Raw genomic sequence first — 23,761 nt, 5'->3', positions numbered from 1 at the left:
GGTAGTACAGGTGACCAGGACGGGGTAGTACAGGTGACCAGGACGGGTTCGTACAGGTGACCAGGACGGGTTAGTACAGGTGACCAGGACGGGGTAGTACAGGTTACCAGGAAGTGTTATAGTACAGGTGACCAGGACGGGGTAGTACAGGTGACCGGGACGGGGTAGTACAGGTGACCGGGACGGGGTAGTACAGGTTACCAGGAAGGGTTATAGTACAGGTGACCAGGACGGGGTAGTACAGGTGACCAGGACGGGGTAGTACAGGTTACCAGGACGGGGTAGTACAGGTGACCGGGAAGGGTTAGTACAGGTGACCGGGACGGGGTAGTACAGGTGACCGGGAAGGGGTAGTACAGGTGACCGGGAAGGGGTAGTACAGGTGACCGGGAAGGGGTAGTACAGGTGACCAGGAAGGGTTAGTACAGGTGACCAGGAAGGGTTAGTACAGGTGACCAGGAAGGGTTAGTACAGGTGACCAGGAAGGGTTAGTAGAGGTGACCAGGACGGGTTCGTAGAGGTGACCAGGACGGGTTCGTACAGGTGACCAGGAAGGGGTAGTACAGGTGACCAGGAAGGGTTAGTACAGGTGATCAGGATGGGGTAGTACAGGTTACCAGGAAGGATTAGTACAGGTGACCAGGAAGGGTTAGTACAGGTGACCAGGAAGGGTTAGTACAGGTGACCAGGAAGGGTTAGTACAGGTGACAAGGACGGGTTCGTAGAGGTGACCAGGACGGGTTCGTACAGGTGACCAGGAAGGGGTAGTACAGGTGACCAGGAAGGGTTAGTACAGGTGATCAGGATGGGGTAGTACAGGTTACCAGGAAGGATTAGTACAGGTGACCAGGAAGGATTAGTACAGGTGACCAGGAAGGGTTAGTACAGGTGACCAGGAAGGGTTAGTACAGGTGACCAGGAAGGGTTAGTACAGGTGACCAGGACGGGTTCGTAGAGGTGACCAGGACGGGTTCGTACAGGTGACCAGGAAGGGGTAGTACAGGTGACCAGGAAGGGTTAGTACAGGTGATCAGGATGGGGTAGTACAGGTTACCAGGAAGGATTAGTACAGGTTACCAGGAAGGATTATAGTACAGGTGTCCAGGACGGGTTAGTACAGGTGACCAGGACGGGGTAGTACAGGTGACCAGGACGGGGTAGTACAGGTGACCAGGACGGGGTAGTACAGGTGACCAGGAAGGGGTAGTACAGGTGACCAGGAAGGGGTAGTACAGGTGACCAGGAAGGGTTATAGTACAGGTGACCGGGACGGGGTAGTACAGGTTACCAGGAAGGATTATAGTACAGGTGACCAGGAAGGGTTAGTATAGGTGACCAGGAAGGGTTAGTACAGGTGACCAGGACGGGTTCGTACAGGTGACCAGGACGGGTTCGTACAGGTGACCAGGACGGGTTCGTACAGGTGACCAGGACGGGGTAGTACAGGTGACCAGGAAGGGTTAGTACAGGTGACCAGGTAAGGGTAGTACAGGTGACCGGGACGGGGTAGTACAGGTGACCGGGACGGGGTAGTACAGGTGACCGGGAAGGGTTAGTACAGGTGACCGGGAAGGGTTAGTACAGGTGACCGGGAAGGGGTAGTACAGGTGACCAGGACGGGGTAGTACAGGTGACCGGGAAGGGTTATAGTACAGGTGACCAGGACGGGATAGTACAGGTGACCAGGACGGGGTAGTACAGGTTACCAGGACGGGGTAGTACAGGTGACCGGGAAGGGTTAGTACAGGTGACCGGGACGGGGTAGTACAGGTGACCGGGAAGGGGTAGTACAGGTGACCGGGAAGGGGTAGTACAGGTGACCAGGAAGGGTTAGTACAGGTGACCAGGAAGGGTTAGTACAGGTGACCAGGAAGGGTTAGTACAGGTGACCAGGACGGGTTCGTAGAGGTGACCAGGACGGGTTCGTACAGGTGACCAGGAAGGGGTAGTACAGGTGACCAGGAAGGGTTAGTACAGGTGATCAGGATGGGGTAGTACAGGTTACCAGGAAGGATTAGTACAGGTGTCCAGGACGGGTTAATACAGGTGACCGGGACGGGGTAGTACAGGTGACCAGGACGGGGTAGTACAGGTTACCAGGAAGGGTTTTAGTACAGGTGACCAGGACGGGGTAGTACAGGTGACCGGGACGGGGTAGTACAGGTTACCAGGAAGGATTATAGTACAGGTGTCCAGGACCGGTTAGTACAGGTGACCAGGACGGGGTAGTACAGGTGACCAGGACGGGATAGTACAGGTTACCAGGACGGGGTAGTACAGGTTACCAGGACGGGGTAGTACAGGTGACCGGGAAGGGTTAGTACAGGTGACCGGGACGGGGTAGTACAGGTGACCGGGAAGGGGTAGTACAGGTGACCGGGAAGGGGTAGTACAGGTGACCAGGAAGGGTTAGTACAGGTGACCAGGAAGGGTTAGTACAGGTGACCAGGAAGGGTTAGTACAGGTGACCAGGACGGGTTCGTAGAGGTGACCAGGACGGGTTCGTACAGGTGACCAGGAAGGGGTAGTACAGGTGACCAGGAAGAGTTAGTACAGGTGATCAGGATGGGGTAGTACAGGTGACCAGGAAGGGTTAGTACAGGTGACCAGGACGGGTTCGTAGAGGTGACCAGGACGGGTTCGTACAGGTGACCGGGACGGGGTAGTACAGGTTACCAGGAAGGATTATAGTACAGGTGACCAGGAAGGGTTAGTATAGGTGACCAGGAAGGGTTAGTACAGGTGACCAGGACGGGTTCGTACAGGTGACCAGGACGGGTTCGTACAGGTGACCAGGACGGGTTCGTACAGGTGACCAGGACGGGGTAGTACAGGTGACCAGGAAGGGTTAGTACAGGTGACCAGGTAAGGGTAGTACAGGTGACCGGGACGGGGTAGTACAGGTGACCGGGACGGGGTAGTACAGGTGACCGGGAAGGGTTAGTACAGGTGACCGGGAAGGGTTAGTACAGGTGACCGGGAAGGGGTAGTACAGGTGACCAGGACGGGGTAGTACAGGTGACCGGGAAGGGTTATAGTACAGGTGACCAGGACGGGATAGTACAGGTGACCAGGACGGGGTAGTACAGGTTACCAGGACGGGGTAGTACAGGTGACCGGGAAGGGTTAGTACAGGTGACCGGGACGGGGTAGTACAGGTGACCGGGAAGGGGTAGTACAGGTGACCGGGAAGGGGTAGTACAGGTGACCAGGAAGGGTTAGTACAGGTGACCAGGAAGGGTTAGTACAGGTGACCAGGAAGGGTTAGTACAGGTGACCAGGACGGGTTCGTAGAGGTGACCAGGACGGGTTCGTACAGGTGACCAGGAAGGGGTAGTACAGGTGACCAGGAAGGGTTAGTACAGGTGATCAGGATGGGGTAGTACAGGTTACCAGGAAGGATTAGTACAGGTGTCCAGGACGGGTTAATACAGGTGACCGGGACGGGGTAGTACAGGTGACCAGGACGGGGTAGTACAGGTTACCAGGAAGGGTTTTAGTACAGGTGACCAGGACGGGGTAGTACAGGTGACCGGGACGGGGTAGTACAGGTTACCAGGAAGGATTATAGTACAGGTGTCCAGGACCGGTTAGTACAGGTGACCAGGACGGGGTAGTACAGGTGACCAGGACGGGATAGTACAGGTGACCAGGACTGGGTAGTACAGGTTACCAGGACGGGGTAGTACAGGTGACCGGGAAGGGTTAGTACAGGTGACCGGGACGGGGTAGTACAGGTGACCGGGAAGGGGTAGTACAGGTGACCGGGAAGGGGTAGTACAGGTGACCGGGAAGGGGTAGTACAGGTGACCGGGAAGGGGTAGTACAGGTGACCAGGAAGGGTTAGTACAGGTGACCAGGAAGGGTTAGTACAGGTGACCAGGAAGGGTTAGTACAGGTGACCAGGACGGGTTCGTAGAGGTGACCAGGACGGGTTCGTACAGGTGACCAGGAAGGGGTAGTACAGGTGACCAGGAAGGGTTAGTACAGGTGATCAGGATGGGGTAGTACAGGTTACCAGGAAGGATTAGTACAGGTGTCCAGGACGGGTTAATACAGGTGACCGGGACGGGGTAGTACAGGTGACCAGGACGGGGTAGTACAGGTTACCAGGAAGGGTTTTAGTACAGGTGACCAGGACGGGGTAGTACAGGTGACCGGGACGGGGTAGTACAGGTTACCAGGAAGGATTATAGTACAGGTGTCCAGGACCGGTTAGTACAGGTGACCAGGACGGGGTAGTACAGGTGACCAGGACGGGGTAGTACAGGTGACCAGGAAGGATTATAGTACAGGTGACCAGGAAGGGTTAGTATAGGTGACCAGGAAGGGTTAGTACAGGTGACCAGGACTGGTTAGTACAGGTGACCAGGACGGGGTAGTACAGGTGACCAGGACGGGGTTGTACAGGTGACCAGGAAGGATTATAGTACAGGTGACCAGGAAGGGTTAGTACAGGTGACCAGGAAGGGTTAGTATAGGTGACCAGGAAGGGTTAGTACAGGTGACCAGGACGGGTTAGTACAGGTGACCAGGACGGGTTCGTACAGGTGACCAGGACGGGTTCGTACAGGTGACCAGGACGGGGTAGTACAGGTGACCAGGAAGGGTTAGTACAGGTGACCAGGAAGGGGTAGTACAGGTGACCAGGAAGGGGTAGTACAGGTGACCAGGAAGGGGTAGTACAGGTGACCAGGAAGGGTTAGTACAGGTGACCAGGACGGGGTAGTACAGGTGACCAGGAAGGGGTAGTACAGGTGACCAGGACGGGGTAGTACAGGTGACCAGGACGGGGTAGTACAGGTGACCAGGACGGGTTCGTACAGGTGACCGGGACGGGTTCGTACAGGTGACCAGGAAGGGTTATAGTACAGGTGACCGGGACGGGGTAGTACAGGTTACCAGGAAGGGGTAGTACAGGTGACCAGGAAGGGTTAGTACAGGTGACCAGGACGGGGTAGTACAGGTGACCAGGACGGGGTTGTACAGGTGACCAGGAAGGATTATAGTACAGGTGACCAGGAAGGGTTAGTACAGGTGACCAGGAAGGGTTAGTATAGGTGACCAGGAAGGGTTAGTACAGGTGACCAGGACGGGTTAGTACAGGTGACCAGGACGGGTTCGTACAGGTGACCAGGACGGGTTCGTACAGGTGACCAGGACGGGGTAGTACAGGTGACCAGGAAGGGTTAGTACAGGTGACCAGGAAGGGGTAGTACAGGTGACCAGGAAGGGGTAGTACAGGTGACCAGGAAGGGGTAGTACAGGTGACCAGGAAGGGTTAGTACAGGTGACCAGGACGGGGTAGTACAGGTGACCAGGAAGGGGTAGTACAGGTGACCAGGACGGGGTAGTACAGGTGACCAGGACGGGGTAGTACAGGTGACCAGGACGGGTTCGTACAGGTGACCGGGACGGGTTCGTACAGGTGACCAGGAAGGGTTATAGTACAGGTGACCGGGACGGGGTAGTACAGGTTACCAGGAAGGGGTAGTACAGGTGACCAGGAAGGGTTAGTACAGGTGACCAGGACAGGGGTGTACAGGTGACCGGGACGGGGTAGTACAGGTGACCGGGACGGGGTAGTACAGGTGACCGGGAAGGGTTAGTACAGGTGACCGGGAAGGGGTAGTACAGGTGACCAGGACGGGGTAGTACAGGTGACCAGGAAGGGTTAGTACAGGTGACCGGGAAGGGGTAGTACAGGTGACCAGGACGGGGTAGTACAGGTGACAAGGAAGGGTTAGTACAGGTGACCAGGAAGGGTTAGTACAGGTGACCAGGACGGGGTAGTACAGGTGACCAGGAAGGGTTAGTACAGGTTACCAGGAAGGATTATAGTACAGGTGACCAGGAAGGGGTAGTACAGTTGACCAGGATGGGGTAGTACAGGTGACCAGGACGGGGTTAGTACAGGTGACCAGGACGGGGTTAGTACAGGTGACCAGGACGGGGTTAGTACAGGTGACCAGGACGGGTTAGTACAGGTGACCAGGAAGGATTAGTACAGGTAACCAGGAAGGGTTAGTACAGGTGACTGGGACGGGGTAGTACAGGTGACCGGGACGGGGTTCGTACAGGTGACCAGGACGGGTTCGTACAGGTGACCAGGAAGGGGTAGTACAGGTGACCAGGAAGGGTTAGTACAGGTGACCAGGAAGGGGTAGTACAGGTGACCAGGACGGGTTCGTACAGGTGACCAGGACGGGTTAGTACAGGTGACCAGGACGGGTTATAGTACAGGTTACCAGGAAGGGTTATAGTACAGGTGACCGGGACGGGGTAGTACAGGTGACCAGGACGGGTTCGTACAGGTTACCAGGAAGGGTTAGTACAGGTGACCAGGACGGGGTAGTACAGGTGACCGGGACGGGGTAGTACAGGTTACCAGGAAGGATTATAGTACAGGTTACCGGGACGGGGTAGTACAGGTGACCAGGAAGGGTTATAGTACAGGTGACCAGGACGGGTTATAGTACAGGTTACCAGGAAGGGTTATAGTACAGGTGACCAGGACGGGGTAGTACAGGTGACCGGGACAGGTTCGTACAGGTGACCAGGACGGGTTAGGGGGGGTTAGGGTTGGGTTTAGGGTTAGAGAAAAAAAAGGGTTAGGTTTTGAATATAATTGTGTTTCGTTTCAGCTAGTTTGATTTGGGGTTAGGGGGGGGGGTTAGTGTTAGGGTTAGGGAGGGTTGGGGTTAGTGTTAGGGTTAGGGAGGGTTGGGGTTAGTGTTAGGGTTAGGGAGGGTTAGGGTTGTTTGGGGTTGGGGTTAGGGGGGGTTAGGGTTGTTTGGGGTTAGGGTTAGGGGGGGGGTTAGGGTTGTTTGGGGTTAGGGTTAGGGGGGGGGTTAGGGTTGTTTGGGGTTAGGGTTAGGGGGGGGGTTAGGGTTGTTTGGGGTTAGGGTTAGGGGGGGGGGGGTTAGGGTTGTTTGGGGTTAGGGTTAGGGGGGGGTTAGGGTTGTTTGGGGTTAGGGTTAGGGGGGGGTTAGGGTTGTTTGGGGTTAGGGTTAGGGGGGGGTTAGGGTTGTTTGGGGTTAGGGTTAGGGGGGGGTTAGGGTTGTTTGGGGTTAGGGTTAGGGGGGGGGTTAGGGAGGGTTGGGGTTTGGTTTCTAGTTTTGAGTCGGTTGATCCACTTCCATCTCTGACACGTGGAAACCGGAAGGGGGAAGGGGGTGTTAGGGTTAGGGGCCAGCGGCAACCTGGAGCTCTCTGATTGGCCTGCCATGGCTCCTGACCAATCAGTGAGGAACGTGGAGGTGATTGAGTCGGTGAAGGAATGGGAAGACTAGAAAGTCCAAGCTGTCCAAGTCATCAGATGATAAATCTGAGGAGAGATTAAATAGCATTAATACAACAAAAATAATTCTAAATACACCTTTAGTTTACAAAGTTAAACAGATGTATTTTTTCTTCAGTAACCTCATTGCGGGTCTGTCAGTCATGACAGATTTGACGAATATCCACTACGTTAGATCAGATTTGTTGAATGTGCACCAATCCGGCGCCCTATCCCCCCCTGGTCTACGTTCCATTGACCTCTTTACCGCATCTATAGGACTACCCTGCCAAAAGGTACTTGTTAAAATACAAATACACCATGACAGCGCAATACACAAGGGGTGGAACAGTGGAAAAGGTACCCACAGGACAAACAGAATAAAATAGCACAAAACATTTCAGGGAAATTCTTGAAAATCTGTTGAAGTTACATAAAAACACTTTTCTGACAATTAGAGGAGTTTAGAAAAAAGTAACAATGCATATAAACAAAAAGCATTTATTTTTTGACTAAAAACATGCAAATAGTATAAGTATATATATATATATATAAGTACAAATGGCTTTAGAGTTCCAGAGCAGTGAAAACAATAGAAAACCAGCTAGTGGTCAGAGAAAACAGATCTGTAAATAAGTACAAATGAAAAGCAGTACATCCAAAACGACCCATTTGAAACTGAGCCGCAATCTGTGATTGATGGGATAGTGACGATACCGATAAATGAATCGTGCACACAATTATTCATTTCATTTATTTTATCAGGAATCCAATTTGATGTGTATGAAATAGTTTGGTGAAATATGCATAAAAGGAGAGTAATTGCCCATAATTCAGCACCTGTGGATAGGTGATCATCCTGATTTAGTGACTGCAAAGAACATTTATGGATCTACTGGGATTTTTAAAAGAGACTAACTTTCTGTTTTGTCTGCTCTTGCACTCAAGAGATAAGTATAGATGTGTTCATATTTTTGCATATAGTCGTGTTATTTTGATGCATATATTTGCAATTTTGACGGTATAATATATTTTTATGTGTTTCAAAGACAACTACATTTGCAAAATGAATTTACTGTTTTTCCAAAGTTGTGTGTCTTGTGGACTCTGTTTTGAAAATCGACAACATTGTTCCAGAGAACTGCTTGTAGGTGATTGAGAGAAACGAATACATACAGGCAGTTGCTTGTGAGACAGTCCATGTTACCAGTACACGGCTTGAGCACATTTCATAGTTTATTCTGTATAGTCTTCTACTGTATCTATTTCCAATCATAACAAAAACATGTTTGAACTACTTTATTACTTAGCTATGTGTATATTTTTGATCGTGGCTATTGATTGCACTGTTGAGGAAAGTTTGCAAGTAAGCGTTTCACTGTGCCCTGTATCCCGTGAAGAAAAATGTTTGAATAGAAGATGAACGCAGCCGGTTCACAGCGGCTATCGTAGTCAATATAACGGTGAGCGATTTAACCAGCGCTATCTAGCCATCACTGACATTGAACTGAAGTTGCTCAAAGTGAAAATACAATATAGACCAAGGAAGCAACTCCGTTGAGTCTGTCTGATTTCTGTTTACAACGACAGGGGGTGCACCGTTCCTGGAGGTACTGCAATACCAGGTCGATGCGTGGAGTGGACGGAGCAAGCCCCTATTCCATCTCCCTGTTCCAAAAATCAATTTAATATATGGTCCCCAGATAGGGGACGTATCAGATATTAAACTGATAAGAACAGATTTTTTTTTTTTTTTTTTTTTTTTTGGAAAAAGAATTTTATTTACATTTCTCATTGAAATACAATTACATAATCAGTGCATTACATAACATCGATTCATAAAAACAGTATCCAAAAATAGTGTAACAATATAACAATAGCAAAACTACTCAAAAAAATGCAGTTCTGCAGAACCTGACCAGTATTATTACATTCAAGTTTAACTTGCCTCTAACAATCTCTAAAAAACAATACAAAGAATTCTATAAATACAAACATATACATATACCAAAGTGAATTCTGAATAAACCTCAGTGTATATCAAATATGTACAAAGGCTTAGCCTACATTTCAATTGGCTCTAAAAACATTTAAAGTGAAGGGTAAACCCCTTTCCATTTCTGTTTCACTGATACAATGCCCCACTTATCTATTTCGAATTGTATTCTTTTCCAAATGTCCTGTTTTATAAATTCAACTAATCCCGTCGGTGACCACTTGAGGGTGTCATTGACCGCACCACATCTGGCCTCCCAAAGTTTGGTCTTGATAAGGGACACCAGAGTCACTAATGCTAATAATTGCACCCTTTCCACATTTTTTAGTTCAAGTTTGGCTACCCCTTCATAATCAATGTTTTTTAAAATCACAAAAAATTGTTTAATTTTTCTCCAAACCAATTTGGCAAAAGAACATTCCCATAAAACATGGGGAATTGTTTCAATTGCAAAACAATTGTCCCTGGGACAAAATTTATTCAGGGTCAAATTATGATCATATAATGTTGATCTGACCGGAAGACGTCTGTGTAAAACAAGCCAATTAAAATCTTTCAGTCTGTTGTCTAACCCTTTTAATTGTGTCCGTAGCCAGGTGGAAGGCGATATTGGTAATCGGTCTCTAGGACGACAATTTTCTATTAATTTTTCGTATAGCAATCTGTGGTTGATTACGTTTTCTTTTACTTTGCAGACAGGGGTTTTCTTTGCCCATTCCACTATTTTCTTAAAATGTAATGGGATACTTTCAGCTTTTGGCTTACTATTATCCCATTCCACCATGAACCTTAACGGTACAGACAGCCAGAATTTGATTAAAATATGACATTTGTGTACAGAAGACGGCAAAATACAACAAACGTTTGAAAAGAACAACGCATCTAGCTTGAGAGGAATATGAGGGAAATCCCTTCCACCAGCCTCTATAGGCTGGTACATCCGATCTCTACGGATGTACTCATATCCCCCCCAAAAGAAATTAAACAGTGCCCGTATGAAAGTTTTCCTGAGAGACACCGGCATGGGAAACACATAGGCAAGGTGAAGTAATGAAGGCAGAATGTCCGCCTTCAGCACTAACACCTTCCCACTAAAGGATAGTCGCCTCACTTTCCACAGTCCCAATCTTTTATTAAGAGATACTAGTTTTTCTTTCCAATTAAACATGTCATCTTTAATTTCATTTCCGAAAGATATGCCGAGCACTACCATTGGTCCTGTGCACACAGTCAAACCACATAACTGATCAGTTCTCCATTTCCACGGTCCCATATATTTTATTTCTGTTTTATTCTTGTTTATCTTTGACCCAGAGGCAACAGAGAATTCATCCATGACTTTGATAGACTCTTTCAAGCTCAGGTCGTCCTGTAAATATAAAACTGTGTCGTCCGCATATTGTGAAATTTTTAGGATATCCCCTCCGGGTAAACGGATGCCTTTGATGTTGTAATTTGTCCTAATTGCGCATGCAAAAGGTTCGATATATAAAACATACAATAGAGCAGATAGAGGGTCCCCCTGCCTGACACCTCGTAATTGCTTGATGACCGTTCCCATATTCCCATTAATATTTACCCTGCTACCCACATTACTATAAAGAATTTTGACCCATTTCATAAAATTATTTCCAAACCCAAATTTTCCCATAACTCTAAATAAAAACTCATGGCTTACCATGTCAAAGGCTTTTTCCTGGTCCAAATTCACAGTAATAGCTGGCAAGTGCCTTTCCTCTAAATATGCTTGAACGTCTCTGTGCAATTGCAAGTTCCAGGTTATTTTTCTCCCCACCACACCGCATGTTTGGTCTAAACCAACAACATATGCCATGGCAGATGATAGGCGATTAGTTATGGCTTTGCTTAATAATTTATAGTCAACACACAACATTGTTAAAGGTCTCCAATTTGCTAATGTCTTGGGGTCTCCCTTTTTGTAAAGTAGAGAGATTACCCCCTCGCACATCGAACCTCCCATATGCTCCAAACCAAATATACTTCTAAACACTTCCAACAGATGACATCCAATTAAATCCCAAAAAACGATGTAAAACTCTTTAGAGAGCCCATCCACTCCTGGTACTTTGTTATCTTTCATGCTCTTCAGTGCCATATAAATTTCATCTAATTTCAATTCCCCTTCTAATTGGTCTCTAATATCTAAAGGTATCTGCACATCCACGCATTTTAAAAATGTAGTCCCCTTCTCATAATCAATTGTTTGTTTTTGAAATAGCTGAGAAAAGTGATGTGTAGCGACACCAAGCATGCCATCTCCATCCTCAACCATCTCCCCATCTTGGTCCAATAAAGCCGAAATAGTCCTCCTCTTTCCCCGTGATTTAATTTGTTTGAAAAAATATGCAGAGCACTTCTCATCATTTTCCCATTTATCCTGCTGACTTTTAAACATGAAGTCTCGAGCTTTCTTTTCAAAAAAAGCATGCTGCTTTTTCTGTAGGATACATAATTTGTCTTTATCTAATCCACCACCATTCAAATTACCTTGGATGTGTAGATCTTTTAGTTCATTCTGCAATTCATAAAAATCTTTGTGGGTATTACGTACTTTGTCTTTGCAAAAGTTCTGAATAAAAATCTTGATTCTTAATTTTGTGCTCTCCCACCACTCTATGACAGTAGAATAAAACGGTTTCATAGTTACACAACCCTGGAAAAAAGACCTAAATCTTCTCTCAAAAGTTGTGTCATGTAAAATGCCGTTATTAATTTTCCAATACCCTTTTCCAAATTCAATTGTTTTTAATTCTACTGTCACGGACAGGCAGCTGTGGTCCGAATAGAATACCGGAGTGACGCGCGCAGAGGACACACCGAGTCCACGCGGAGCAAACAGATAATCTATTCGGCTCCTCGCGCCCCTGCTGTTTTCCCAAGTGAAACCTGTATCATCCGCGTGCTCCACTCTATACGTATCAACCAAATTATATTTACCTATTAAACTTTTTACAAGATGCCCTCCTAGATTACCTCGGTCGTATGATACATTAAAATCTCCCCCCATAAACACCTGTCTGTTTGTCATAAAAATAGCGTCTAGGTCGTTAAGCATTTCCCTCCTTTCCTTGGGTGTCGATGGTGCATACACGTTAATAAATCTAAAACATTTACCCCTCCAATCGATATCTACTATTAAAACCCTCCCGTGTACAGCCGAAAAACTCCCTACTATTTTTAAATCCCTATTCCCACATAGCACCCCAACCCCTGTTGAATGCACCCCGCCTACACTCCACCTCGACTCTCCCTGAACCCATTCCTGCGTAAACCTCTCCACGTCATTTTGATCTTTTAAATGTACTTCTTGTAAAAAACACACAGAGAAGCAAATGGAGGACAAATGGGAAAAAACAGTCGCCCTTTTAACTGGGTTCCTAAGCCCTCTAACATTTATGCTAGCTAGGTTTAAAAAAGACGACATGGGATAAGGAGGGAAACGGACTACTATCTAAAATATGACATTTTTCCATACTCACTTTAAATACATCTCCTCGTTAGGAGGCCTATCCGGGAAACGGTGGTCTCCAGCGGGAGGACTGTCCACAAGGATCTTGGTTGGGAAAACCCTTTCCTCCTCCATCTGTGTGGGCGCTGGAACACCGCTGGGTGCCAGACCGCTGCTGTCGATGGAGCTGCCTGACGGGGAAAGCAGAGTCTCCTCTGCGCTGCCCGGGTTTCCCTCGCCTTTCTCCTCAGACCTCCCGCTTTCCAAAACACTGAAACGGTTTCCCCCCAGAGCAGACTTCTCCGTCGCCTCCATGCTGATGAGTGGGGAAACAGGGCTCATCTGCTTCCTCTTCACCGAGCACTTCCTCCTCTCTCTCACCGTTGTCCAGCTCTCCTGAGCCGAGGGCGCGGTGGGCTCTCCCTTCTCCCCCTCCACTTGCTTGTTCCAACTCCCGTCGGTCTCTCCGCTCTCCTCGTGGGATGATGATGGCGTCTCACTCCCGCTCTCCTCGGACCCTCGCAGTTCTCTCTCCATCACCAGCTCCTCCACCACCTCCTCAATGGCGCGTAGTTCCATTCCTTCTCCCTCGTCTGGTATTTTCCCGCTCTCTGGTCTTTTGTCGCTCTCCGCTCTTTTCCCGCTCACCGCTCTGGCGTAAGAGGGGGCTGCCTTCGGGCAGTGACGGAACAGGTGGTCCTCTGAGTTGCACAGACTGCAGCGCTTGGGCACGGTGCAATCCCTCATTATATGGCCCAGAGTCCCACAGTTTCTGCACCTTGTCTGGGTGCAGGCATCAGCGAGGTGCCCGTAGGTGCTGCACTTCCTGCAGAAACGAGGCTGACCAGCATACATAAGGTAGCCCCTGTCTGCTCCGATGGAAAAAGAAGCGGGTGGATGGCGGTAGCCATCATGGCCGCTCTCGTCCTCCTTTAGCAGCACACGAAACTGCCTCTTCCCTGTCCAGATGCCCAGGGCGTCCTTAATGTCTCTCACTCCTGGCAAGATGGTCACGTACCGGCTGAGGTAGCACACTAATGTTTCCTCTGTGACCCATGGGTTGAACATGTGCACCGTTAGCACCCTCATGTTGTGCCTGCACAGGGACTCCACTTGAAACGCACTGAGGGCGGGTGCTGTCGCGTTCGCGCGGAAAAGCCCTCTCACCTCCTCCAGCCTGGTGATGGTGTAGAACGACACGTCGTAAAACTTCTCCGGTGTGTTCTGTTGCAGGCAGTGCACGTCGTCTGCTGTCAGGCGTAGCGGTCCAAAAAGAACTTCCTTCCCAAAACGAAATCTCTCCATCAAACTATCATTTCCGGTCCATTGAAAACGCAGCGTGTTCTTCAGTCCAGCGGCTGCTGACTGTGATGTGGCCGATGTCGACATCGCACCTCCTTGTGGATCCCGCGGGTACTTCTCGCGATCTTTTTCTTGATCTTAGCCAAAAGGCCGAGAAGCGATACCCACAATGGTTTCGCGAGAAAGTGGCCGTTCTCCGACACGTCAAATTCGACAGCGGACACACCAAAATGAGCTCTGTATGCTTTTCTTTTTTTACCACGAAAAGGACAACGCTTGAAATAAAAGGTGGCATGGATTGGGAGTTGATCAACGTCAGGAATGACCACGTTTGACTGTTACAATGTAACACATTTGTAGGTTCTAATGCCACGTGGTCTTCGCCCTCCAATCAGAAATGAGAGGAAGCTTTGTTAAATTAACACCAGATCAACAGCTACATTGGAATAATAATATATTACGGGTGGGGGGGAACAATTTGGAGATAATTATATTGACATAACATTTGATCTTGTATCAAATATATCCGGTAGCGCTGCTGCCACAACTGAACTGAAGCAATTGTCCACTTGGTGGCGCCAGAGTTCCACCGACCGTCGCTTTTTCCTGGCTGTCCTGTGTGGTACAGCAAGCTGCATTTCAATGTTGAACCACTTGACTTCAATACATCGCCTACGAAAATAATGTGAACAATAAAAATAGCCTGTCTTTTTTGTATCTCAAATTGACTGGCCATCTCGGCGAAAAATATGATTTGACATGTTAGTTTAGATTTGTTTGTTTATTATCATATATTTTTAGTTGTAAAAGTAATATAAATACAACACATTTTATATGATCAGATATTTTTAAACACGACACATTGAATTATGAAACAATTACACATTGAACAATTACATTTGATTTATTTTCTTTTTAACTAGTAAACCTACACATTCTGAACAATTGTAATTTGAAGCAGTGTATTGCTAGTTAACAAGCTACCTAACTGATCAACAATTATAGGTACAAGCTAATAACAAGGGATATATGCTTTATTATTGAACAAGCAACTTTACTCCAATAATGATGTGTGCGCTAGGCATCTCTCTCCAGGTTGTTGTGCTGCTCGGCTGGCGAGCTGCTCAATGGTTTCCTCCAGATATTGCCACTGTTTTTGCACACACTGCAGTACACACTGCCACCCACCATCAGCTGTGTGTCTCCGCCAGTTCCAGAAAGTCCACTCCTTGCATACTGTAACGGTTTTGACTTGAGGTTATTTCTAGGGGTGCCAGGTAGGTTGAGCCTACCAGAGAAAGCATTGGTTTCTCCTTTTAGTTTGGGAGGGAATGAGTCCCATCTGGTCCGTCAAGTCACACCAATACAAAGGACTTATTAAAAGGATGGAAATATACTTTTCATAAACCCCTTAAAACATTGGAAAGAACTTCAAACAAGTGTATTCTTTTGCGTGGTTGTATTAACAACATAAATGATCACACCCAACAATATAACAATTAATGCACTTATGTTCATTGAGAAATGTCCTGTACCTCGGGCATAAAAAGAGTCCAGCCCGGTAAATAAGTTCAGTGACTGAAGTGACCTTAGTCACGCAACGTTTGTCCGTAGCGTAAACCCAGTATATTCATACACTCAAAATAACACTTATTTTGCAACACAACTATAAAGCGTATCAAAGACTAACCAAAGAATAATACGTCCTCACAACTACATAAATCACAGTATATATCCCCCAAACAAATGAAATACCGTGTACAAAAAGTTGTAGTCAGTCGGTCAGTCAGACAATCCGCCAACAGATCTCCAGCGGAGAAAAGGCCACGAAAACCAACGGAGAGTTGTGGTCCACAGACGCACAGAGTGGATCCAATCCTGGGTAAACTCGCTTTAAGGCTACAAAACACACTGTAAGGCAACAAAACAAACGTAATGGCGAAGCTTCATGAACTGAAGGTAGTACACATCCTCATTCACGTCTCAATCACAACTTCACCTTTGCGCAGCTGATGCTGGCTATTTAATGGGGAATTAAAGGGGAAGCGCCCTATTAGAAGGAGAAGCACTGAGACGGTTCAGAAATATTCAGGGCCGTCACAATACGTACTGTAAATATGATGAATCATAGATCGGCAAGGAAATCCTCTTCATCTTCACTGTCCAACTGCATTGTCACGGAGCTGGAACCAGCAGTAGAGGACGGAGTGGCCTTAAAGCTGTATGCTGCTGTGGTGCCAAACTGCTGCAGAACTTCACCTGGTAGTTTATGCCGGTAACAGGCATCACCAGCCAGCTTCAGTCCATACCGCACCAGGAGTATGGAGCTGAGAGCGTGCAGTGACATTCTATTTCTTAACTTTGACCACAGTCATTTGGCTGAACAGCCGTTCAACCTCCGCATTTGAGCGTGGCAAGGAGAGGGCAGCGAGTGCAGCTTTGCACAGTTCTTCAAATGGATTTGACCCCGGAAGAGTCCGTGTAGTTATTGACTCCACTCCAAAACTTCACTGTATTTTCAGTTGAGTCCCACCTAAACAGATGGATGTTTCTCCATTGGGAAACAATTTGATCAATTGTTTGGGGCTGGTATCCCAGTAGCTCAACTACTTGAATCATTTTGGTGGTGCCTTTATTGTGCTTTAGCGTTTCCTTAAAACCTCTACCGAGTACCTAACCCGGATTCGGGAGCACCCCCCACCCACCCCCACACTGATTAGCATCGTTAGCATAGCGTCACAATTAAATAGTAGCATCTAAATATCATTAAATCACAAGTCCAAGACACCCAATGAAAGACACAGATCTTGTGAATAAAGCCACCATTTCAGATTTTTAAAATGTTTTACAGGGAAGACACAATATGTAAATCTATTAGCTAAACACATTAGCAAAAGACACCATTTTTTTACTCCAACAGTTTTTTCCTGCGTCAGTAGCTATCACTAATTCGACTAAATGAAAATATATATAGCCACTAACCAACAAACAAATTCATAAGATGACAGTCTGATAACATATTTATGGTATAGCATAGTTTTTTTTTTTTAAATGTGCATTTTTCAGGTATAAATCACAGTTCTACATTGCAGCTGCAATCTGATATAGTGCTGATGCAGCCAGAACAATTAGAGACCAACGTTATATAACTAATTACTTGTCTTAAAACATTTCAGAAAAAATACACAGCGTACAGATATTGAAAGCCCAACATCTGGTGAATCCAAACAATATTTCAGATTTTTTAAATGTTTTATAGCGAAAACAAAATGTAGCGCTAAATTAGCATAACCAGGCCAGCCAGAACCAGCTGGACGCGCCCGACCAGTTCACATGCACGACAGATATATGAAATAACATCGTAAATTGGGTCTTACTATTGCTGGTCTTTCATCAGAATGTTGATCAAGGTGTCCTTAGTCCTGATGAGTCGTTCAATCCATTCACAATGGCAACTTCCCCTCTTCATTTAGCCTGGGTACTGGTCGACTGGCACGGTCCCTGTCCAAAGTTAAAAAACTCAAAGAACGGAACACGGCAAAACTCCCGAAAAAATTCTAATAATCTGATTAAACTATATTGAAAAAACATACATTACGGTGATATGGTCACATGTATCAAACAAACTTCGAGACGGAGATAGTTTTCATCCGTAACGTCAGCATAACAAAAGACAATGGCTTCTCTAAAACGCGCATCTCAGAAAACCGGAAGTTGTCGGTCACGCTAAAGAAATAGGTCTTATTTCACGTCAGTACAAGATAAACCAAAAATTTCTCCTCTGACGTCTTCCAGACACCCAGAGGAAGAAGAAGGAAGTGTGTTTCGGGTCATAGGTGGCGTGACCATATATAGGCAGAGCGTTGAAGCGAGCATACACATCTTGCAATCTTCTTCTGGCTCAGGGAAAGTGCTGTGAAATGACCTGTGTTTCACTTAGAGACAAAATTGGAACGGTTTTAGAAACCATAGCTTGTTTTCTATCCAATGGTATATGGTTATATGCATATAGTAACAGCAATAATTGAATAAGAGGCAGTTTAATCTGTAGAGGCAATTATGCTAATGCAAAACAGCACCCCCTGTATTCTCAAGAAGTTAAATCATGTATTTATTACTAACTAATTAATTCACAGAAATGCATAAACAAACAAACAAACTTAAAATAGTTACATGAAATGATGGGAGAAATATACCCTAGTGGGCTGAACCGGCATTGCTTGTTAGACAAAGGGGAAATGGCGTTCGACTAAGAATTCACTACAGAGTCCATATTTATAACAATTGACATGCTAATCCTTACACATGAACGCTCACTCATTCGGGAACAATTGCAATCAATATATATATAGTTACGCTCGGTGTGTGTGTCGTCTTGATCGTTGGAGAGAAGTTCGAGTTCCTTCTGTCGTAGTTATTGTGGATTGTTCAGAGTCACATTCGTTATAGAATGGATGTTTCGGCGGTTGTCTTTCTTCGCGTTCAATGATACCGAATTCCTAGCTGCAGACTAGTAGTCAATATCAAAACTTGTTCTTATTAGTATAAGAGTTTTAACCACGTGGTATGGTTAAAGATTCAGCAATTATACTCAACCTTCGTTCTCCTCCTTGGAGGATAAACATGGTCTAAATGGTAATTTCTTAGAGTTGGCTTTTATTCAGATAGCAGAGAGGGGTGGTCCCATGGTCTCTGACCCAACTGGCTCAGGGCGGTCCTTGGATTTAGTTCAAATACAACAGGGATTTGTATTTTCCTTCATTAAACAGTTCAAAATCATATTACACAATTATACAAACAGTATCATACTCACTCATTCATTTTATACAACAAACAGGTGTAAACCTCATATCTGAGGTTATTATATAAACAGCGGTATGGTAATGTGGTCCCACAGTCTCTCCTGAGTTTCCCACATGGGGACAAATGGACATGTTAATAGCTAGGATCTTCACCGATCTTTCCTACTTTTGCAGTAACATGAAATATGTTCGTACCTCAAGTTCTGTGAGGTGGAAGAGAATTCCTTTGTCCTGAAAGTTTACCCTCTGTCTATAATACTGTTGGCCATGAGGAGATTCTCAGGAATTTACGACATCTCTCTGTGATCACCGCAGGGGTTGTGGTAGGAAAGGGAGAGGCAGGGAGAGGGGGATGGGGTTTGCACTACCCAAGCAGGCGACGTCATGACACTGACGATAGGGCGGACCTGTCACTCCAAAAGCTCTTATTCGGCCTCACATCAAGCTAGACACCCCATTCAACCTTCCACTGCCTGTTGACATCTAGTGGAAGGCGTATGAAGTGCATACAGATCCATAAATAAAAGCCAGTTGAATAGGCAGACCCTGACACAGAGCCTCATTTTCAGAATTTTCACTTCCTGTATGGAAGTTTGCTGCCAAATGAGTTCTGTTTTACTCACAGATATAATTCAAACAGTTTTAGAAACTTCAGAGTGTTTTCTATCCAATAGTAATAATAATATGCATATTGTATGATCTAGAACAGAGTACGAGGCCGTTTAATTTGGGCACGATTTTTTCTAAAGTGAAAACAGCGCCCCCCTATTAAGAAGAAGTTTTAACACAGTGTCCAAAGAAGGGCCAGATGTATACAGAATGGTGTCGTCTGCCGTTCTGTCCCTGAACAAGGCGTGGCCAGGCACGACTTCAACACCATCATTAAGTTTGCAGACGACATAACAGTGGTAGGCCTGATCACCGACAACGACGAGACAGCCTATAGGGAGGAGGTCAGAGACCTGGCCGGGTGGTGCCAGAATAACAACCTCTCCCTCAACGTAACCGAGACTACGGAGATGATTGTGGACTACAGGAAAAGGAGCACCGAGCACGCCCCCATTCTCATCGACGGAGCTGTAGGAGCAGGTTGAGAGCTTCAAGTTCCTTGGTGTCCACATCAACAACCAACTAGAATGGTCTAAACACACCAAGACAGTCGTGAAGAGGGCACAACAAAGCCTATTCCCCCTCAGGAAACGAAAAAGATTTGTCATGGGTCCTGAGATCCTCAAAAGGTTCTACAACTGCAACATCGAGAGCATCCTGACCGGTTGCATCACTTCCTTGCTACGGCGATTGCTCGGCCTCCGACCGCAAGGCACTACAGAGGGCAGTGTGTACGGGCCAGTACATCACCGGGGCAAAGCTGCCTGCCTGCCATCCAGGACCTCTATACCAGGCGGTGTCAGTGGAAGGCCCTAAAAATTGTCAAAGACTCCAGCCACCCCAGTCATAGCCTGTTCTCTCTGATACCACGCGCCAAGTCTAGGTACAAGAGGCTTCTAAACAGCTTCTACCCCCAAGCCGTAAGAGTCCTGAACATCTAGTCAAATGGCTACCCAGACTATTTGCAGTGCCCCACCCCCATCTTTACACCACTGCTACACTCATCTATGCAGTCACTTTAACAACTCTACCTACATGTACATATTACCTCAACTAACCCCACACATTGACTCTATCGGTACCTCCCTGTATATAGTCTCACTATTGTTATTTTACTACTGCTCTTTAATGACTTGTTACTTTTATCTCTTATTCTTATCTGTATGTTTTTTTAAACTGCATTGTTGGTTAGGGGCTCGTAAGTAAGCATTTCAATCAATCAATCAATCAAGTTTATTTTATATAGCCCTTCGTACATCAGCTAATATCTCGAAGTGCTGTACAGAAACCCAGCCTAAAACCCCAAACAGCAAGCAATGCAGGTGTAGAAGCACGGTGGCTAGGAAAAACTCCCTAGAAAGGCCAAAACCTAGGAAGAAACCTAGAGAGGGACCAGGCTATGAGGGGTGGCCAGTCCTCTTCTGGCTGTGCCGGGTGGAGATTATAACAGAACATGGCCAAGTTGTTCAAAATGTTCATAAATGACAAGCATGGTCAAATAATAATCAGGAATAAATGTCAGTTGGCTTTTCATAGCCGATCATTAAGAGTTGAAAACAGCAGGTCTGGGACAGGTAGGGGTTCCATAACTGCAGGCAGAACAGTTGAAACTGGAACAGCAGCAAGGCCAGGTGGACTGGGGACAGCAAGGAGTCATCATGCCCAGTAGTCCTGACGTATGGTCCTAGGGCTCAGGTCCTCCGAGAGAGAGAAAGAAAGAGAGAAGGAGAGAATTAGAGAGAGCATACTTAAATTCACACAGGACACTGGATAAGACAGGAGAAGTACTCCAGATATAACCAACTGGCCCTAGCCCCCCGACACAAACTACTGCAGCATAAATACTGGAGGCTGAGACAGGAGGGGTCAGGAGACACTGTGGCCCCATCCGATGATACCCCCGGACAGGGCCAAACAGGAAGGATATAACCCCACCCGCTTTGCCAAAGCACAGCCCCCGCACCACTAGAGGGATATCTTCAACCACCAACTTACAATCCTGAGACAAGGCCGAGTATAGCCCACAAAGATCTCCACCACAGCACAAACCAAGGGGGGGGCGCCAACCCAGACAGGAAGATCACGTCAGTAACTCAACCCACTCAAGTGACGCACCCCTCCTAGGGACGGCATGAAAGAGCACCAGTAAGCCAGTGACTCAGCCCCTGTAATAGGGTTAGAGGTAGAGAATCCCAGTGGAGGGGAACCGGCCAGGCAGAGACAGCAAGAGCGGTTCGTTGCTCCAGAGCCTTTCCGTTCACCTTCACACTCCTGGGCCAGACTACACTCAATCATATGACCTACTGAAGAGATAAGTCTTCAGTAAAGACTTACAGGTTGAGACCGAGTCTGCGTCTCTCACATGGGTAGGCAGGCCATTCCATAAAAATGGAGATCTATAGGAGAAAGCCCTGCCTCCAGCTGTTTGCTTAGAAATTCTAGGGACAATTAGGAGGCCTGCGTCTTGTGACCGTAGCGTACGTGTAGGTATGTACGGCAGGACCAACTCGGAAAGATAGGTAGGAGCAAGCCCATGTAACGCTTTATAGTTTAACAGTAAAACCTTGAAATCAGCCCTTGCCTTAACAGGAAGCCAGTGTAGGGAAGCTAGCACTGGAGTAATATGATCAAATTTCTTGGTTCTAGTCAGGATTCTAGCAGCCGTATTTAGCACTAACTGAAGTTTATTTAGTGCTTTATCCGGGTAGCCGGAAAGTAGAGCATTGCAGTAGTCTAGCCTAGAAGTAACAAATGCATGGATGAATTTTTCTGCATCATTTTTGGACAGAAAATTTCGGATTTTTGCAATGTTACGTAGATGGAAAAAAGCTGTCCTTGAAACAGTCTTGATATGTTCGTCAAAAGAGAGATCAGGGTCAAGAGTAACGCCGAGGTCCTTCACAGTTTTATTTGAGACGACTTTACAACCATCAAGATTAATTGTCAGATTTAACAGAAGATCTCTTTGTTTCTTGGGACCTAGAACAAGCATCTCTGTTTTGTCCGAGTTTAAAAGTAAAACGTTTTCAGCCATCCACTTCCTTATGTCTGAAACACAGGCCTCTAGCGAGGGCAATTTTGGGGCTTCGCCATGTTTCATTGAAATGTACAGCTGTGTGTCATCCGCATAGCAGTGAAAGTTAACATTATGTTTTCGAATAACATCCCCAAGAGGTAAAATATATAGTGAAAACAATAGTGGTCCTAAAACGGAACCTTGAGGAACACCGAAATGTACAGTTGATTTGTCAGAGGACAAACCATTCACAGAGACAAACGGATATCTTTCCGACAGATAAGATCTAAACCAGGCCAGAACTTGTCCGTGTAGACCAATTTGGGTTTCCAGTCTCTCCAAAAGAATGTGGTGATCGATGGTGTCAAAGGCAGCACTAAGGTCTAGTAGCACGAGGACAGATGCAGAGCCTCGGTCTGACGCCATTAAAAGGTCATTTACCACCTTCACAAGTGCAGTCTCAGTGCTATGATGGGGTCTAAAACCAGACTGAAGCATTTCGTATACATTGTTTGTCTTCAGAAAGGCAGTGAGTTGCTGCGCAACAGCTTTTTCTAAAATTTTGAGAGGAATGGAAGATTCGATATAGGCCGATAGTTTTTTTTATATTTTCCGGGTCAAGGTTTGGCTTTTTCAAGAGAGGCTTTATTACTGCCACTTTTAGTGAGTTTGGTACAAATCCGGTGGATAGAGAGCCGTTTATTATGTTCAACATAGGAGGGCCAAGCACAGGAAGCAGCTCTTTCAGTAGTTTAGTAGGAATAGGATCCAGTATGCAGCTTGAAGGTTTAGAGGCCATGATTATTTTCATCATTGTGTCAAGAGATATAGTACTAAAACACTTAAGTGTCTCTCCCGATCCCAGGCCCTGGCAGAGCTGTGCAGATCCAGGACAGCTAAGCCCTGGAGGAATACGCAGATTTAAAGAGGAGTCCGTAATTTGCTTTCTAATGATCATGATCTTTTCCTCAAAGGAGTTCATGAATTTATTACTGCTGAAGTGAAAGCCATCCTCTCTTGGGGAATGCTGCTTTTTAGTTAGCTTTGCAACAGTATCAAAAAGACATTTGGGATTGTTCTTACTTTCCTCAATTAAGTTGGAAAAGTAGGATGATCGAGCAGCAGTGAGGGCTCTTCGATACTGCACGGTACTGTCTTTCCAAGCTAGTCGGAAGACTTCCAGTTTGGTGTGGCGCCATTTCCGTTCCAATTTTCTGGAAGCTTGCTTCAGAGCTCGGGTATTTTCTGTATACCAGGGAGCTAGTTTCTTATGACAAATATTTTTCGT

General features: G+C 46.5%; 1 protein-coding gene and 1 non-coding gene across 2 annotated transcripts; both read right to left on the bottom strand.

Moving 5' to 3' along the window:
- Positions 1 to 7,173: 7,173 nt before the first annotated feature.
- On the bottom strand, positions 7,174 to 14,344 carry LOC129848980 (uncharacterized). The gene is made up of 2 exons (XM_055916063.1): positions 12,776 to 14,344; positions 7,174 to 7,327 (listed from the first exon to the last, which is right to left on the bottom strand). The coding sequence occupies exons 1-2, from the start codon at positions 14,131 to 14,133 to the stop codon at positions 7,315 to 7,317; spliced, it is 1,371 nt and encodes a 456-aa protein (XP_055772038.1). The 5' UTR covers positions 14,134 to 14,344; the 3' UTR covers positions 7,174 to 7,314.
- On the bottom strand, positions 8,868 to 9,056 carry LOC129848981 (U2 spliceosomal RNA). Its single transcript, XR_008758605.1, has one exon. It is a non-coding gene; the product is annotated as a U2 spliceosomal RNA (small nuclear RNA).
- Positions 14,345 to 23,761: the final 9,417 nt, after the last annotated feature.

The sequence above is a fragment of the Salvelinus fontinalis genome, unplaced genomic scaffold, assembly GCF_029448725.1.
Source record: "Salvelinus fontinalis isolate EN_2023a unplaced genomic scaffold, ASM2944872v1 scaffold_1312, whole genome shotgun sequence".
Lineage (NCBI taxonomy): Eukaryota > Metazoa > Chordata > Actinopteri > Salmoniformes > Salmonidae > Salvelinus > Salvelinus fontinalis.
This window is presented reverse-complemented; position numbering and strand designations above follow the sequence as displayed.

Excerpts from the sequence above, each read along its gene's own strand:
- LOC129848980 (XM_055916063.1), bottom strand. The coding sequence starts at position 14,133 with ATGTCGACATCGGCCACATCACAGTCAGCAGCCGCTGGACTGAAGAAC.